Below are 14,222 nucleotides of genomic sequence, written 5' to 3'. Positions count from 1 at the left end.
ATGAAGTGAGTAGCGATAGGGCTTCTAAACGAGGGGTGGAGATTTTTTGATAAGTGATTTATTTATTTATTTGTTGAGTAATTGTGAGGAAAAAATGAGTTAATAAATAATTTTAAGTTATATTTTTTGTCAATAAAAAATATAGAGTCGGATAGGACAACTCTAACTTTGTTCTAAAAGTCACAAGTGGGTCCCCCAACTTATAGCCTGGGCCAAGCCGACTCTAACATTTAAAAAAAAAAAAGAAAAATCATAATTGATGTAGAGTGCACCACACCGACTCTAAGTGGAGGCTATTAGCGTCGGTGTTGGGGGCCGACGCTAAATTTGGAGTCTAAAATCATGTTTTCTTGTAGTGCACGTTCATCTCTTATTTTACCTGTTCTATTCTTGTTTTGTGTTGATGTTATATTTTTAATATATGATAAAATTATATATAAATTTTTTGAATTTCAATTTTAATATTTAATTTATACTTTCCGCTCTCCGAAATATATTGGACAAGCTAAGAATAAGATTTGACTCGCTTGTATTGTTTGTTTGAGCTAAAATGAAATAGAGGAAAGTTGAAGGAAGGAACTTTTACATGTCTTTGTGGTTTGAATTTCAAGAAGGCAAAAGGAGAGATCAAAATCTATACATAGAACCCACGAAAAAATTACATTTGTTCCCCCTCTGGCAAGAATGCTCAAAATTCCATGCATTTTTTTTTTCATTTCTTGATCTCTTCCATCATTGGATTCACTCAGTATTAGCTTCTATTTGCAATGCCCTTCAATTCATTTTTATATGAAGAGAATTTATGTTATTTTTTTTATATGAGTGGCTAGGCCACCAAATTTATGTCATTTTTAAAAATGCATATTTCTTTGATGTTATTGTATACTCAATCAAAGAGAAGATAAAGGTTAAATTTTTTTCCTTACAATTGTTTCTTCATCCAAACAAATTAAACCATTAATTAATTTGTAGATGTGCTCTATCTCACCGTCGCTAACCGCATTCACAGATGTCCCTATCGATCCAGGATACAGGGAAAAAGTAAAAGTGTGTGTGTTTTTTTTATTACTTGCTTTGGAAGAAAGAAAAAGAGTGCACAAAAAGTTTAGATTCAAAACTCAAAAGAGGATTTCGTTGATATTTTCGAGTACATTGCTTGATAAATGTTATCACTAAAATAATTAACTCTTTTGCATTTGAGTCATCTTGTATTTATTTTATCGAGTCATCTTGTATCTTTAGATATAAATATTTTATATCACACAATCTTTTGAAAATTTGGATAAAATAATTATATTCCCATTAGCTCTAATGGCTCCTGTCTGCTTGGTTAATTATATATTATCAAAAGAAAAACTTAGTTAATTTTTTTTTTGTGTGGTGACAGAGGTTTGAACGGACCTTACATATATTATGCATTGTTCCTGCCAACTGAGTTAAGCTCACGAAGACAAAAAAAAACTTAGTTAATTATAAGCACCGAAAAGATCCAAAATTATTTTTTTTAAGTTGAATATTTCAATATTCTAATGTTTTCTTGGTATGATTTATAACATCCAATCACTTTTTTTTAGAAGTTACATTCAATTATTTTTCATATTTAATTATTTAAATATTAAATTAAATTACAAATTAACTTTACTAGTTCTTTCAAAAAAAAATTAACTTTACTAGTAAATATTCAATCGAACTCAAAATATATTAAAGAATGATTTAATGATGAAATAGTACTCGCTTTGGTCATATTTATAAGATACATTTAAGTTAACAAAAATTGATATATTTAGCCTAAATTTTAATCAAAAATATTAATTTTTATTGACTTAAATTTCTTTTATAAACATTATCGAAGGAGTATTTGATTATTTTCGTGAAAAGCAATATTTGTTGTTTAAGAAAAAGTGAAAAAGGAAACTGTACGTTGGTCATTCGTGTGCGTATGTCTGTCTGTTACATCAATTGGAATCTTTAACCCCCAGAAAACACGTTTAAAAGAAAAAAGTGGTAAGAACAAGAGATATCAATATATACAAATGCATTATCCAAAATTGAAGGTGCCGGCATGTTCTTCAACATTCCAAAGCCAGGTTCAGTGTGAGCATACGATTGAAAGTTGAACCAAATCCAGCATGGAAACTTTCACATGTAAGATGGGTCACTTAGCACATGGCATGTTCTTGCTATGTGTAGCCCCTAAGTAGCCAAGTTCACTATCACTATTCTAAGAGATGGGTCACTTAATATGAAGTGAAAAATTGAGATCATATCTTAATCACTCATAATTTTATTATTCATCTTTATATAATATTAATTATTAATCATTTTATTTTCTCAAATGAATTGTTGATTATATAGAGTGTGTTTCATTTTTATACTGACGTATCTGTATCACTAGTTAAGGTTTGAGTTTGTTGTTTACTGGGTCAAGTCATTTTACTTCCTTTTCATTTTAATTTTATTTCTATTTTGCCTTACAAAAATATAGAGTGTGTTTGATTCCCAAAACAAACAATCTGTTTTTTTGACAAAAAGTTGTCGCATAGTTTAATGAGGGATAAAAATTCATGCTTTTGTGCAATCCCTAACTACATGTATTGTCCGACATCATGACTAGTTTTTAGGTCAAGTATGGTACAAATCAAACACAATCATAAGAGTTTTATCTCCAAATTTACAACGTGACGATAGTGACTATGATATTTTTGGGGGTATGGGATAATTCTTGAATGGACACAAGAATTTGGATACTTCGTTTGGTCACACACATATAAAAAGTAAATATGTTATAATCATTTGGAAATTAATGATTATTTAATGATTATTTTTTTTACTTTTTTCTTTTTATGTGTGTGTGACCAAATTGAATGTCCAAATTTTTGTGTCCACCTAAGAATTACTCATGTTTTGGACCATTATTTTGGATTCATCACATAGTCATTGAATACGGTTATTTGGACACTCATATACCTACACATTTTGAGAGAGAATAAAAAATAGAGAAGATGGTGTGGTATATATATATATATATATGTGATGTAATTGGTGATCTGATAAAAATAAAGATATAAAGAGAAAATGAGGTGTTATTGCCTTTGAGAAATTAGAAGTGTCAAAATACTTTTTATTTTTTATATACAATTGTTATAGTGTGTTATATTAGTAATTATAATTTTGGATTTCTTTCACAAACTTAATCAAGTGTTTATACTCAACCATTTGAACTACACTACATCCTAGAAACAAAGTAAGTTCATATAATTGTGTTTCTTTTTTAATTTGTGTAGCCATAGTGAAACATCAAAAATTGTATTTTGAATAAAGGAAGGAAATAAAACCCTTCCTCTTGGCGTGTACCTATAAATAATCTTGCCCTACTCGATCATTTTGCATTGTATGTTTCGGCGGGTTCAATGATGGAAAGTTACCATTCACTGCAAAAGGTCTGTGTAGTATTTCCCCCTTTTGGTTTTGGGATCATGCATATATATGTGTCCTCAAAAGCATGCACGAGGATGTTATTATTATTGTTGATTTTATGTTCTTTCTCCTAGATATTTTGTGGTCTTCCTTGAGGGAGAAAAAGAGAATTGTTGTGGGTACGGTTGTTTGGTGAAGATAACTTGGACAATAGAGTTTGCCAAAGGAAATAATTGCGGGAATGACTTCCTTTGCAATTGATAAATTATAGCACGTACTATGGTTGGAATCCATGAGTGCTTTTCATTCCCTAAGAATGATTGGTCACATTTTGTCAAATGTTAATGGGATCCACTATATCTAGCTTGGAGAAGTAAAAAAATGAGAACAAAATAATTGCTCTAGAATAACACCATGAATGGTTCTTCTACATTCCTTTTCTTTGAAATGAAATAATGACATGTTATTACTAATTCTTTTAAGCACATTTTTGATAAATTGAGTCCGGCAAATTCGGAAAGGTTTGCAGCTAAATTATGACATCGAGTTAAGAGCACCAACACAAAAATTTAACATTACATCTTTACCTAAAAACTTAAGACATTGAACATATTGATCATCTCATATATATACCGATCAAAATTCATCATTTCATTAAATGTGGAGTTTTTAACTCAAACTTGCCACCAACATAGATTATGTTATGGTTTCACTCCAAGTGAAGCAGCGAGAGTGGCGATCTCTTATAACTTTGAGTTCTCATTACTTATAGGTTTTTCCAATTTTGAAATAAACAAATACTCCCTCCGTCCCAAAATGTAAGTAAAAATGGGTTAACATACGTTGATGTATTTAGTATAAATTTTGAACCAAATACATTAACTTTGTTGACCAATTTTTGCTTACAATTTGGGGCAGATGGAATATGTTTAATGTTTAAATGAAGGACCCATAGATTAAAATTGTGTTTCTTTCACGCACATATTTGAATTGGTCAGAATACTTATACAAACACGATTTAATTGATGAAACTCACTACTTAATCCTAAAAATGAGCATTATAATCGATTATCAATCCTTTCGTAAATATTAAACATCTAACAATGAGCACATAGAACACATGACTCAAAAATAAGGTGCTACAATTTTCTTTAGCATTAGGAAATGACCTATTAAAGGCGAAAATGTTCATAGCCAATATTCTTATTTATTAATTTTATTAGGTCTGCAGCAACTTAACCTAATAATTTCCTTGTAAAATGCTGCATTAGAGTAGCAGCAATTAGCGCACCAATTTAACCTAATAAATTCCCTCTAAAATGCAGCAATCCCTAATATTTCTCCTCACTGATGAGCTTTTCATTCCTATATCCTGTTGTGTCATCGTTTGTATATATCTATTGTTTCTGTAGACTTTTTTTTGACAAGTTGTTGTACACTTATTTAATACGTTTACAAACAGAATACCCTAATTTCCATGCAAACTCGGCTATATATAGCAAACTCTAAACCATGTTTCTCTAAAAAAAACCTAAAGTGTGGTAAATTACACAGACAGCAGAAGAAGAACACCAATTTAATCTAACAAATTCCCTCTAAAATGCAGCAATCCCTAATATTTCTCCTCACTGATGAGCTTTTCATTCCTATCATGTTGTGTCATCGTTTACATATATCTATTGTTTTTATAGACTTTTTTTTTACAAGTTATTGTACACTTATTTAATACGTTTACAAACTGAATACCCTAATTTCCATGCAAACTCGGCTACCCTAATTTCCATGCAAACTCGGCTACCCTAATTTCCATGCAAACTCGGCTATATATAGCAAACCCTAAACCGTGTTTCTCTCAACAAAAAAAAACCTAAATCGTGGTAAATTGATAGGATTACCGGATTTTCTTTTATAATATTTTCAGATTTTATACATTTTATGAAGTGTTTTATTTTGTCTACTATGGATTATCGCCTGTTCTTTTTTTCACTGTTACCAATTATATATTGCATTTTATTATTCGTATATCAATCCCTTAACAATAAACCCGTGCGACGCACGGGTCAACAATCTAGTTTATTTTATAGCATCTTCATCGCAAAGATTCGATTCATTTGTTTGGTGTGGGGTCAGAGATGCAAATCATGTTTAAGGTTTTCGCTTCACATGAAGTGACGGTCTTTAAAAACTTTAAAGTTCTCACTATTCTTAGGCTTCTATTCAAAATTACCACAATTACAACTCAATTCAGTCCTATATGACAATTGGTTTTTGTATCATAGTATTCGTATAGGTGAAGTGTGAAAAAAATGAAACATGGCATAAAAGATGTGATGAGAGAGTAATAAAAGAGATAAGTAATGCAAATAGAGATATAACAGAAAACATACCTCCTCGTTTTTTTTTACATGAGAAAAAGGCAAGAACAATTTTTTTATTTATTTATTACATAAGGAAAAGGCAAAAACAAAATCAAAAAATAGACCATTGACCGTAATGATAAGCAACACTCACATTATTCGTTGTCAACAGCAAACGAAGTTCAACCGGAAGATCAAACACAAACAATAGATCACTCGTAGACCTTGTTAAAGCTTTGCTAAAAAGTCAACACATATATTACCCTCCTTGAGAGCGTGACATAAATTAAAAGTCCAATCCTTAGCCATATACTTTCTGCTAATAGTTATCTCATTTTCATAATGGAGAGTGAAATCTGCATGATGTTGGACGAGATGGATAGTATGCATGGAATCAGTGTAAGAAATAATGTCTCTCAGACCTTCCTCCCAACATATTTGAATCCCATGCATTAATGTCAAGATTTCGGCGTGAAGAATATTCAAGTAGCCAATATTACGTTGAAAATCACACATAATTTTTCCATCCCTGGGTTGGTTTGAGCACTACCATAGACATCAATAATATATGATTCAGAATGACCTCTATGCCAAGAAATAAGTAGAGGTTGAATACAACTAATCCCTTTATGCATACCGTTGAAAGCTTGAGTAACATCACGAGTCATAATCTTGATTTTTGACAAAGAAGTCTTTAGAAGTGTGTTTATATTGTCAAAGACCTTTGCATTTCTTGCAGACCAAATAACCCACATGGTAATAGGTATCACAATGTCAAGCTTGTTAACATTGTCACGGGATCACATGAATATCGAGTTATCCTCCTCAAGTAAACTGAAGCTAGGACCCACAATCAAGTTCCATATAGCTTTTGCCCGATTACAATTAAACAAACAATGAATCAAGATCCCGGGTTCATTATCACAAATAGGACATGTGGAGTCTAACTGAATACCTCTATGATTTAGGATAGTTTGTGTGGGGATTTCAAGATGCACCACATGCCAAAGGAAGAATTCGATGTTGGCTGGGATTTTTAGTTTCCACAACCAGTTCCAAGAATCTCTAGGTAATAGAGGAACTGCCTCTTCATCGTTCAATCTACTATATGCAGATTTTATCGAGTAGACACCAGAGGTACAATTATTCTAAATTCAGTTATCAGTGACATCATCTACTAAATGAGATGTGGTTTCTAAAATATTGCTTTAGAAATCTTTGGGCAGCACAGTATAAACATTTTGTAGGTTACCTCCACCAATAGTAATAATATCTCGAATTTGAAAGTCAATATTTTGCATATGAACGAAGGACACAAGATGACATAAGGGATCTTTTAGAAACCAAGATTCGTACCACATACTAGTAGTACCATTCCCAAATTTGAAATGAAATCCATCCTCCAAAAATTTAAGTGTTTTTACAATGACATTCTAAATAGGTGATCCCTTACTATTTCTTGCAAGGAAAATATTATATCCCCGAAGGTACTTTGCTTAAAGAATTTGAGACCATAAATGATTACTAGGCTTAAGCATATCCTTTCCTCACAATTCTCACTCCAAGACCTCATTCCTCTTGGCTTTAGTAATTTTTTCCTAGCCAATCATGTGCATACGTTTATCTATGGATCTTTTCCATATAAAACTGCAGACCATTTTGTAAAGATGGTTACACACATACTGCAAAAGCCACTACATTTGCATGCTATAAGCAGGGATTGCACTCAAAACAGAGTTAGCAAGTGTCACACGACGCGGTTTGTTGAGAAGCCTCACTTTCCAAGATGTTAGCTTATTAGAGACTTTATCCATAATACTAGAGAAATCCTCTTTCTTAATTCTTCCATGGTGCATTTGGAAGCCAACATAATTTCCCAAGTTGGATGTGAACTAGATCTGAATGGGGCTAGTGATGCTCTCCTTTCTACTTCTAGTAACACCCGATGAAGCAATTGCTAGAGACTTCTCCAAGCTAACTTTAAGACAAGAGATACAACAAAAGTCCTTTGAAATCTTGTTAATTACTCGTGCTTGAGATGGTTTGACTTTGGCAAACAACAACACATCATCTGCAAAAAAAAGAGGTGGGAGATATTATGACCATTGGCCGAAACTTGAAGGGGGGGACATCTACCTACCTTAACTTCCTCATGAATCATTTCCCCAAGCCTTACGTGAAAAGCACAAAAAGATATGGGGAGAAAGGACCACCCTGCCTAAGACCCTGAGAAGGTGTAAAGCACTCGGTCTTGCTACCATTCCATAACAAAGCAATCGAAGTGGAAACAAGACTATGCATAATTAGAGAAGTACTGGCATCCGGAAAACCAAACATGATCGCAACTTGTTTGAGAAAACTCCAATCCACTTTATCATACGCTTTCTCCAAGTCAAGCTTGAACACCATGTCTCCTTTTTTCTTCTTTTTCTTATTCATATGATAGATAATCTCTTCCAAAATGATGGTGTTATTTTTTGTACTTTTTCCTAGAATGAAGCCACTTTGAAAAGGCGAGATAATGTCATTAAGGAATGGTCTTAATCTAGTGACTAGGACCTTAGAAATGATTTTATATGTGATATTATACAAACTTATGGGCCTGAAGTTCCTAAAAGAGGTTGGGTTTGAACTCATAACCTACAACTCTTTACTTCTTTGCCCAAATCAGTTGAGTTATTCAAACCCGACAATGGATTAAATCAAGGCTTAAATATGGTATTGGTCCCTGCAAAATAGGCCAGTTTTGGTTTTAGTCCCTGCAAATTTTTTTTATAGGTTTTGGTCCCTGCAAAAATAGGTCAGTTTTGGTTTTAGTCCCTGCAAAATATTTTTATAGTTTTTGGTCCCTGCAAAAATAGGCCAATTTTGGTTTTAGTCCCTGCAAAAATTTTTTTTACAGTTTTTGATCCCTGCAAAAATTCAGGAAAAATGAAAAATTAATAAAAAAATTAAAAAATTCTGGAAAAATGAAAAATTAATAAAAAAAATTGAAAAAAATATTTAAAAATTCTGGAAAATTGAAAAATTAATAAAAAAATTGAAAAAAATATTAAAAAATTCTGGAAAAATAAAAAATTAATAAAAAATTGAAAAAAATATTAAAAAATTCTGGAAAATTGAAAAATTAATAAAAATGAAATTTTTTTTAAAAAATACGGAAAAAAAATTAAAAATTCTGGAAAAATTAATAAAAATAAAAAACGATTAAAAAAATAATATAATCTAATAAAATGAAAAATAATGCTAAATTCTGAAAAAAATAAAAAAGATTAAAAAATTCTGAAAAAATAAAATTTTGAAATTTTCTAAAAAAAATTAAAATTCTGGGAAAATTAAATTTTAACAAAAATTCTGGAAAAATTCTAAATAAAATTTTAATGAAAAATAAAAATTCTGGAAAATATGTAAAAAATTTCGAAAATTTCGAAAAAAATTTAAAAAGATTAATCATTTTTAAACAAATGAAATTTTTCAAATTTTAATTAGTATTTTTCAAAATTTTGATTAGTATATATTCGAAATTTCCCTTATTCTCGATTTATAAATACACAAAAGTTCCCGGTTTATAAATACACAAAAATTCCTAGAAAAAATACTAATGAAAATTTCAAAATTTCGAAAAATACACAAAAAACCTAAGCTCGGTTTATAAATACACATATTTTTTCCCTTATTCTCGGTTTATAAATACACAAAATTCCCGAAATTTTTTTTGGAAATAAATACACTGAAAAAACTTAAGCTCGACATATATACTAATGAAATTTTCCAGAATTTTTATTAAAACTTTGAAAATTTTAATTAAAATTTTGAAAATTTCATTTTTCCAGAATTTTTTTCGAAATTTTATTTTTTCAGAATTTTTTAATCTTTTTTATTTTTTTCAGAATTTATCATTATTTTTTATTTTATTAGATTATTTTATTTTTTAATCATTTTTTATTTTTATTAATTTATCCAGAATTTTTAAATTTTTTCTTTATTTTTTTATTTTTATTAATTTTTCAATTTTTTATTAATTTTTCATTTTTCCGGAATTTTTTAATATTTTTTAAATTTTTCAATTTTCCAGAATTTTTTAATATTTTTTTCAATTTTTTTATTAATTTTTCAATTTTCCAGAATTTTTTAATATTTTTTTCAATTTTTTTATTAATTTTTCATTTTTTCAGATTTTTTATTAATTTTTCATTTTTCCAGAATTTTTTAATATTTTTTTTAATTTTTTTATTACATAATTGGGGTCAGGGACTATTTCCAAAAACAAAAATTTTGCAGGGACTAAAACCAAAACTGGCCTATTTTTGCAGGGACCAAAAACTATAAAAAAAATTTGCAGGGACTAAAACCAAAACTGGCCTATTTTGCAAGGACCAATACCATATTTAAGCCTTAAATCAATCTAAATCTTTGAAAAACTTTGGGTTGACCAATAAATAAATTAATTGTATAAATATTGATGGTTTTTTTAATGTGTTTGTGTTTAAGAAATTATAACAGATGTATTTTTATAAAGAGAAGACTCTTATTTAAATTTTATTCATGCCTCTATATATAAAGTAAAATTCTAATACAAAACATAATTTTAAATCATAGATTTAAATTTCTTTAAAAAAAAATCATATATTCAAACAGAAAACAAATTCTAAAAATACTCTAAACAGAAATATAAATTAGAAATTTTAATGATATCTTAATAATATCTAAAATATATAGAAATCTAAAATCTTCAACGACAAAAAAAAAAAGATTATTTAAGCTTTTTTTTTTGTTGACAAAATATTCAAAAGCATTATGTTTTCAACGAACAGCACATACGTCCATATGATAGTTTAAAATTATTTTATCTCTTATTAATGAGACAATTTTTTAGCATTACTCTGACTGCATAAACATTACGGTCCTGCTAACCGGTGTCTCCGGGGCACTGGTTAAGCATACCATAAAAGGGAATTATGGAATTATTAACATAAAAGAAAACTGTTTTTGACTTTATTATAAATTAATTACACAATTTCAATGCATTAACTACTATATAATTTTCTTTTTCATATCCTTAACCAGTGCCCCGGGACACCGGTTAGCATTTCGCTAAACATTAAACCAGTCAGTCAGTACAAAACACTAATCAATAGTACCATATTCCACCACATTCTCATGTGCTCAAGTACAACCAACCAGTTACTCTATTTTGATGAAAGACTATATATCCGTCCTTTCCATTCATGATTAATACATTAACTTAACAAAATGATTTGCTATGCCCTTAAAAATTTTATAATTAATACTCCATCCGTAATAAAATTAAATAAAAATATTAGTTGAAAAATTGATGTATGTATGTAGGCTAAATTTTTAACCATATTGTTTATTTTTCAACTATCACTTCTGCTTATATTTCATTCTGAAGAGTATACACGAGCAAACTAGAATTGTTCCATATGAAACTTATTTTTGCACCATTTGATCATTAAATCTTATAATATTTCATTTAGTTTAATAGTATCATTTATTGAATATTTCATTTAGTTTAATAGTATCATTTATTGATCCGATGATAAAAACGACATTTGCAAAACATATACTCTTGTGCAATGGGATTTGTCCTATCGTTAGATCATATATGAATCAAACAACTTAGAAAACAGATTCCAAAAATGAAACAGGAGTCAGGACCAAAGTCTTCCCTCTCGAAAAATTATAGATAAAATAATAATCATTCTGTGATTAATAAGACTGAAACCACATGTTAAGTGGGACCAAACATATCAAATAACAATCATTTGCATGAATTATAAGGCAGTTAAACCTTCACAACCAAACCAAGTAGCACAGTGCAGCCTAATCATGTCCCCTAATTAACAGTTGGTTCTTTCTTTCATATATAATTGTCTTTTGAAATAGTTTATAGAAGGTCCTTAAACTATTCTTCATCCAATTATTTGGTCCCTTTTTTAATTGAAATCAGATTTGACGAGGCCCGGAAATTTTAATTAAGAACAAATTAATGTTTTGGAACCGTTACAAGCAAATCAACAATTGATAATTAATATTCCAATTCCGTTAAAGAACCTTCATAATCATAGCATATATCAGGCGCAAGAAGACGGGAAATCAAACAGCGCCGCACAAGACGACGAACAACAAACCACCACACTTAGATGATGAAATCACAATGAAAAAACCTAGATCTATGTGAAAATCACTTATTTAGATTGAAACAGAGAGAAAAAGATGATGAGGGGGTGATTTCAGGTCAAAAATTGACCCAAAACCACCCCTCAATGAAGAAACTGGAAGTAAAAACTAGGACCGGCTTGTTGGAGAGGGAGGGGAAGAGTGAGAGAGAAAATGACTAATGCCTTGGACCATAGCAAAGAGCAAATCCTCGATTAATAGCTAGCATATCAATTTAATTAATTGTATGGAAAAGTATTTATATTATAGTCTTCAATGAAATGAGATAGCATTTGACATACAGATTGATACCTCCCATTTGATTTTATGAGTAGGTTCGCAACCACGCAATCGATATATCTCGAGTCATTGGAGCAAGATCGACAATTTAAATTATTTTAATAATATTCAAAAACTAAAATACCGAACTTAAAATCTTATACCATTTCATTCCAACGATTTTGAATCTGTCATTCACAACATGCAATCTCAATCCCTTTTAATAGGCATGGGAATTTGGAGGTTGGTCCATAGTCTCTAAAAGCATATCAATAATATAGTCCCTAAGTATGGTAAAAACTATTTTGGTCTTCAATGTTAAAGTTAAAATTTTACTTTGATAAGTAAAAAAATTCATTAAAAAAGTGCATACCCTACCCAGCATCGCACTAAGAAAACTCTACCAATCTTCTATAAAGGGTTATAGTGGACTCACACAATCATATGCTAGAGTCCAACAACATCAAAACAATACAATGTACATAATTTCAGTTTTCTCATCCCTAATCTTGATCCATACCAACTTCGTCAACATTCAAAAGCTTGATTTCTTATGCAGTTTGAAAATAAGAGAAATATGAGATTAGGAACTAGATGATTGAATTTAAGAGTTTAAATTCAATCATCTATTTAGGGACCACATTAATCCATTTTTATAGTTAAAGTCTATTGACAACATTCAAACTAACGAACCAATTGACTGAAAAACTAAATAGTTGTATGTGACAATAGTTTAAAACATAAGAAAAGAGCATGATTTTAAAGACAGAGTTTAGACAAACCAATACTTTAATAATAACTTAAAAAATCAGTCAAAAAATAAAATAAAATCATAAGCTCGTAACTGAAATAAAATAGTTTCATGATTTTCATATTTTTTAATTTACAACTTTGAGGCATAAAACAGTAGAATCAGAATGAAGATTAACATCATAAAGATCAAACAAAAATTAATATATATATTTGTGTTAATAGTAAGAGTTATTGTTACTATTTTTGATTATATGAATAATCTACAAAATTTCATTTCAATTTCAACCTCTATACAAAGGAGAACGTTCCTGAACAACTTTAGAAGCTTTCGATTGCCGGAAAACCTTCATCGGACTCGGAAAGAACCATCCCTTTCCCTTCGAACGCGGTGGCGCTTTAAATTCTCCGTCACCGCCAGAAACCGCCGTCACAGCCACCGACCTTGACCTAGCCATAACCGCCGCTTTTCTACTCACATCACCGTCGATTTCCTCCGTCAACACCTTCTTCATCTCCCAATCTCGCTCCGATTCACTCCCTCTGTTACCGTTACTCTTATGCGCCTTGAAAATTGACCAAAACGACCTCGCTGACTTGCTTCCGTTAATCGCCGGAGAATCTCTATCAGGTTCCAATTCTTTATCTCCGCCGGCGCCGGAGAATCTCGATCGCGATCGGAGAAACGGAATCGCCATAGACCGTGAGCGACGTAGCGAAGGTTCACGATCGATGAGATTGTTAACTTTACCAACCGCTCCGACGCCGTCGCCGGTGACAGAAAATCGAGAAAACGATGAAGACGCCGATGAAGAAGATGAAGTTGAAGCGTAGCAAGAACAGGGGCGCACGTTAGCGCAGTCAGGACAAAGAGCAGCGAGACGTTCACGGAGACAAACTGGACAAATTCCAATCTTCCTTCGCTTCGAAGGGTGTTTTAGACATTTCCATATCTCTTCTTCGTCGAGATACAACGCCATTTTCTTTCTGTTTCTGTTTCAGTTTCTTCTCTTTGTTTTCTTTCTTCCGTTTTTCTTGAGAATTTTTGTGATTTTTTCTCGTTTTCGTTCAGTGGGTGAGGCTTTTAAAAGAAGAAGAGAGGATAGTTAACCATGGTTAAGATAATTAGTGGGAAGTATAACCACGGTTAGTGACTATTGGGTTGATGGAAATCAAAACACCGCGTTTTGTGTAACGGTTTGGACTTGTTGTCTACTCTAGTTTCATTTTAGTTTTGGT

At 30.7% G+C, this 14,222-nt stretch overlaps 1 protein-coding gene across 1 annotated transcript; it reads right to left on the bottom strand.

The window, feature by feature from the left end:
- Positions 1-13,078: 13,078 nt before the first annotated feature.
- Positions 13,079-14,222, bottom strand: LOC146920767 (uncharacterized). The gene has a single exon (XM_085714213.1). The coding sequence runs from the start codon at positions 13,961-13,963 to the stop codon at positions 13,268-13,270; it is 696 nt and encodes a 231-aa protein (XP_085570339.1). The 5' UTR covers positions 13,964-14,222; the 3' UTR covers positions 13,079-13,267.

The sequence above is a fragment of the Medicago sativa genome, chromosome 5, assembly GCF_051527215.1.
Source record: "Medicago sativa cultivar Bolivia chromosome 5, Bolivia_mono, whole genome shotgun sequence".
NCBI classification, from domain to species: domain Eukaryota; kingdom Viridiplantae; phylum Streptophyta; class Magnoliopsida; order Fabales; family Fabaceae; genus Medicago; species Medicago sativa.
Note: the sequence above shows the minus strand (reverse complement) of the source record. Positions and strands in the feature narration are given on the sequence as shown.

Coding starts and splice junctions, on each gene's coding strand:
- LOC146920767 (XM_085714213.1), bottom strand. CDS start 13,963: ATGGCGTTGTATCTCGACGAAGAAGAGATATGGAAATGTCTAAAACAC.